Source organism: Eutrema salsugineum, unplaced genomic scaffold (genome assembly GCF_000478725.1).
Source record: "Eutrema salsugineum unplaced genomic scaffold, Eutsalg1_0 scaffold_9, whole genome shotgun sequence".
Taxonomy (NCBI): Eukaryota; Viridiplantae; Streptophyta; class Magnoliopsida; order Brassicales; family Brassicaceae; genus Eutrema; species Eutrema salsugineum.
Genome location: NW_006256342.1, coordinates 5,796,784 through 5,801,572, shown reverse-complemented (window position 1 = coordinate 5,801,572; position 4,789 = coordinate 5,796,784). Strand labels below are relative to the sequence as shown.

Genomic DNA, 4,789 nt, shown 5'->3' with positions numbered 1-4,789 from the left:
ACTCCGTCCCTTCCTTCCATCCATCGTTCATCATCATCTTATATTTAATAAATAACAATAAACTTTGATATTTATTTATTTTTGCAATAGTTTTATTGGTTTTAGTGGTAGGACCTAAAATTGATTGGAAATGTAAAGATAGTGGGAACTATTGATTAGTAATTTAATGTTATTCATTCTTACACAAGATCTGTAGTTTTATTTAAATACTTACTTTCTAAGTGTATTCACATGCCAATATTTTTTTATTGTTTGCCAAGACTGCGGTAGTTTATGAGTATGATTTGTTTGATTGAGAGTAGTCGAATGACACGTAGCTTCTGACGATAGAGCTGAAATATGTTTTTTCAGATGATAAAAGACGATATAAGTTTTGTATGAATAAAAAATAGTAATGAACGATAGCAAAATAGCTAGAAGAAGTGAAGAATACAGTGAGAAAATAAGGGTAAACAAATAAATTGGTGATATCGTCTTCAATAGTATTAATTTTAAAAATTATTTTGTGATTGAGAATCATGTTAGCGTTAACCCCTTGTGTTATAATATGTTATCAATCATACCTATTATAAATGCTGACATTGTGTTAGAATTTGATAATTTAAAGTAATTTTGAGAGATGTAAGAGTTGATTCCCTAATTTCCGAAAAAGGCTAAAGATAATTTTGTCAGTCACGTGATTAAATACTGCTTAAGAATCAAATGAATGTCAAATCAGCATAAATTCATGGACTTCTATCTTGATTCTGAATCAAGAACTTATAGCAAAATATGGACCTATGATAAAATCATGGACTTCACAAGTAACAAACTATGAATAAAAAACAATTGTAAGTTTCTAAAAAATTAGGGTAAACACTCTCTCACGTTAGTCTAAAGATCGTTAAATTTTTGTTTTGGTTTTAATTTTAATTTTTTTGTTAATTTTTTGTACCAAAAATTATTACAACCTAAACTAATATATTAGATCTCTTAAGAGGATAGATAAAATTAAAATTCAATAATGATAATTACAATGGATTTGAAAACAACCAACATAAAATTCAATTAGAGAGAAAAAGAGGCAATCGGGTTTTCTTACGAAAAAAACGATTAGACCATTTTTTATGGCATGATCGATAGTTGTTATGATAGAGCGAAAGATTCTTTCCAAATTCAGTAAATAAGAAAAAATAAGTTTAACTATATATGTAATTGGAAAAATATATGTAAATTAACTGAAATGCTTATTTAGTTCACTTGAAACTTTATAATCTAATGATGGATAAAGAAACTAATATAAGTTTTTATTATATTACAATTGTGATTTTAATTTAGCATTTATTTTTTTCATATTGTTTTTTGTATAAATGGTATGTTTTTTATGCGATGAAATGCTATCTACATGATATTATATTATGTTACTTATTTAAAAATCACGTACAAACATAAAATGCCAATTATTTACGTTTTTTTGTCAACAAATTATTTACGGTTTTACCAATCCTAGTTGCAAATTATGGCTGTAGTCATTCATATATGTAAATCACCTTTTCTACTTTTAGAGAAACCAAGAGGTCTGACCCAAAAAATTATAAATAATGAATAAAAAACACATCTTGTCCGTAAATAAATTAGGAGTCCATCACATTACCTACAACAGTACAACTACGAAGTCCAAAACCATTTGAAATCTAAGGAGAAAAAAATCTGAATAAATCCTAAACTGGACCTCGTTAATGTAATCATAATATATTCTTTCTATTTTAAACATAACTCAGAATAAAAAACGAATATAGATTTTTTTCTTCTCTCAATCTCAAGGCATATCAAGACCTAGGACCCCCTTGCGGCCAAGGACCTAATCGTATATTTTTTTGGGTTGATATTTATTTAAAATAATATATTATATCATCGGAGGGGAATAAAAAATGGGAAATTGAAAATAATACTCCAAAATGCCTGATTGGATTTCTCAAATGGTTTTGTATGGCCCTATAAATTGAACAAAGGGACCGCTCCATGGCCCGTCTCTCTCTTCTTCTCTCGCCTAATAACACTACCACACACTTTCACGCCTTTCACATCCTTTCTCTACCCAATTTTTTTTTCTTTTTTGCTCTCTCAGTTTAATTTTTCTTCTTCTTCTTCTCTGTAATCAATCTATGTTCTCGCGCTTATCGCCATAGCTCCTCCTTTGCTGTACAGTTAAACTTAAGGTAACCTTCTCTCTCTCGCTCTGTTCTCTCTGTTCACTGCCGGATTCTTCTATGAATTTTGTCATTTTCGTAGATCGGCGATTCTGTTTCCGATTCATTTATAGATCCTGTTTCTGCAATTAGATCTGTTAATTGCGCTTCGAATTTAGTCTCCTGATTCTCGAGAATCGATTACTTATTCAGCTCTATCTCCACAAAATTGATGGATCTGTTTCCTAAACACTGATTCCAATTTGTTCTCCTTCATTTGATTAACGCTTCTTCATTAAATTAGGAAGATATTTTCTCAAACGAGATCTTAATTACTCAGATCTGACTGTTTTTTTTGGTTCTCCGATGTATAACTAATATAATAGACTAATCCGTTTATGCAATCAAATTTGTGAAACAGGTGAAAAAAATTTTCGTTTAATTTTTTTTTTGGCTCGAAAGAAAACGATGAATCACTGGGCTGTCCAACCAAACGCTTTCGCCGCCGGAGGAGATTTGAGAAGCTCCGTTTCGGTGGTGGAAAGAGATCAGACTGTTGTTGTTTGCCCAAAACCACGTCGTATTGGTCTCCGTAACCCTTCTGTCTACGAACAACACCATCCCTCTCGGTCTCTGCGTTGTTACTTCAGGTTAAACATCTTTTTGCTTCAAATTTTCATAGTTTTAAAAATTTCTCGTTTTAATGATTTTGGACTAAAGTTTTTATGCAATCGTGATTGTTTTTCCAGCCACCAAGTGGAGCTAAGTGAATCCAAGGCAGAGACTGATATCTTAGATATCATACTGACCAAGGTATTTTTTGTTGTTTCTTCTTGTTCAAAATTAGGTGTTCTTGGTAGGTGAAATTTGTTTATCAAAACTGGTTACGTCTTGGTAGATCTCAAATCAATACACCAATAAAATCAGTAGGAAGTCGGTTTCTAGAATTATTTTCTTTTTTTTAAATGACACTAATAAGGAGAGTAATCCGTGTACGATTCTTGATTAAAAAACATGTGAACTTTGTTGTGTTTTGAGACTTTGTCGAAACATTATTATTAAAAACTTTGGAATAAGACGTCTCGAGTTAAATCGATACAGCACATAAGTGGGCCATTTTTCTGACCTTTATGATTAAAAAGATGCGTCTTTTCTTGAAACCATTCAGCCAACAACATGATTTAGTAATCACTCACGCGTCATCATAACTGTATATTCTATAATAGATTCAAGATTTGTGGAAACTGATGATTGATTGTTGTGGTTTTGTGACAGGATGGTTATGGTTCAGAACAAGTTCATACGACGCAGGTATTAGACTCGCCGTCCCCGTTTTTATGTGGGTCGCCGCCGAGCAGAGTCGCTAACCCATTAACACAGGATGCTCGATTCAGAGATGAGATCTCTTCTTCTTCTTCTTCTTCTTCTTCTTCACCGATGATCTCGGCTCCGCTGGGCTTACCTCCGTCGTCTCCATCTTCCTCAGGGAGGAAAGTTGGTTGCGTCAGGGGCAATTTTGGTAACAGCCCAGCGGTTAGGATCGAAGGGTTTGATTGCCTTGACAGGGACAGTAGAAACTGCAGCATCCCTGCCTTGGCTTAGGAGACCACCAAAACACTCCACATATATTCTCTATTGAATAAACTTCACAGAAACCAAATTAAGTACATAAAAAAAGTGTTGTTGAGGAGAATAGAGATTTTGTGTGGGGCAATCTTTGAGGCTTTTAAGAGGAGTAAGAGCACGAGAGATCGATCCTTTGGAGTTTGGTTTTTTTTTCTTTTTTTCTTAATTAAGAGTGTAAATAGGTGATCGAGCAATTTTCTGGGTTTAAAGTATGTGTAGTGTTTTGTGAAAAATGAGTTGTTGAGTTAAGGGAAAATAAAAAGGTTTAGGTTATATTTGGAAGGTTCAGGTTTTTCTTCTATGTGTAAAGAGAGATGGAGATAGAAAAGAAGGGTATTTTGGATATTTTTCGTTTTAGGTTTTTTTTCCTGAGAGTTGGTTACGAAGATGAGAAAACAAAATTTGTACAAAAGGAAAGAAATTCAAATGATAATTTACTTTGAAATGAAAGCGAATCTTCTTATTACTTCTTGCTTTTGAGAATATGTGGATTTTGAGAAAAGTAAAAAGAAGAGATGATGCAATGAGTAAAAAGCTGTGAACTATGAATTGCCATGTGTTATAGTAACGTTGGAGGCTCCTTCAAAATATCTGGTTAGTCCAATTATTACTTTTCGTATAAAATCTTTCCTCAAGAGAAAAATATATTTTTACTGTTTCTTGAAAGGGAAGTAAAAAAACAGTGAGTAATATTTGTCGGGTTTTGTTCCTGTAATACAATTAAGGAACGTGGAGGAATGTGCAACTAGATTAAAAGACTCATTCAATTTTCTAAAGGAGTTGTTGTAACTTGTAAGGTTGAGTTATTAAATAAAAAAAACAGATTCAATTATTTAAAATAATAATGTAACAAGATAAAGTTTTGGTTACATTATTATATATAACAAAAAATGTAATATATTCGTAACTGCAAGGTGTTAAAAGTAAATGCGTGAATATATTCGTAATAAGATAAAGTTTTTTTGGGTATAAATTTTTATATATTAAAATAATGG

The 4,789-nt window shown here is 31.9% G+C and overlaps 1 protein-coding gene across 1 annotated transcript; it reads left to right on the top strand.

Annotated features, from left to right (window-relative positions):
- The first annotated feature begins 2,004 nt into the window (after nucleotides 1-2,004).
- LOC18008872 lies at nucleotides 2,005-4,244 on the top strand. The gene is made up of 4 exons (XM_006391072.2): nucleotides 2,005-2,198; nucleotides 2,590-2,818; nucleotides 2,918-2,981; nucleotides 3,444-4,244. The coding sequence occupies exons 2-4, from the start codon at nucleotides 2,637-2,639 to the stop codon at nucleotides 3,768-3,770; spliced, it is 573 nt and encodes a 190-aa protein (XP_006391134.1). The 5' UTR covers nucleotides 2,005-2,198; nucleotides 2,590-2,636; the 3' UTR covers nucleotides 3,771-4,244.
- Nucleotides 4,245-4,789: the final 545 nt, after the last annotated feature.

Coding starts and splice junctions, on each gene's coding strand:
- LOC18008872 (XM_006391072.2), top strand. CDS start 2,637: ATGAATCACTGGGCTGTCCAACCAAACGCTTTCGCCGCCGGAGGAGAT. Junction 2,819..2,917: donor TCTCTGCGTTGTTACTTCAG/GTTAAACATCTT, acceptor TTGTTTTTCCAG/CCACCAAGTGGAGCTAAGTG. Junction 2,982..3,443: donor TAGATATCATACTGACCAAG/GTATTTTTTGTT, acceptor GTTTTGTGACAG/GATGGTTATGGTTCAGAACA.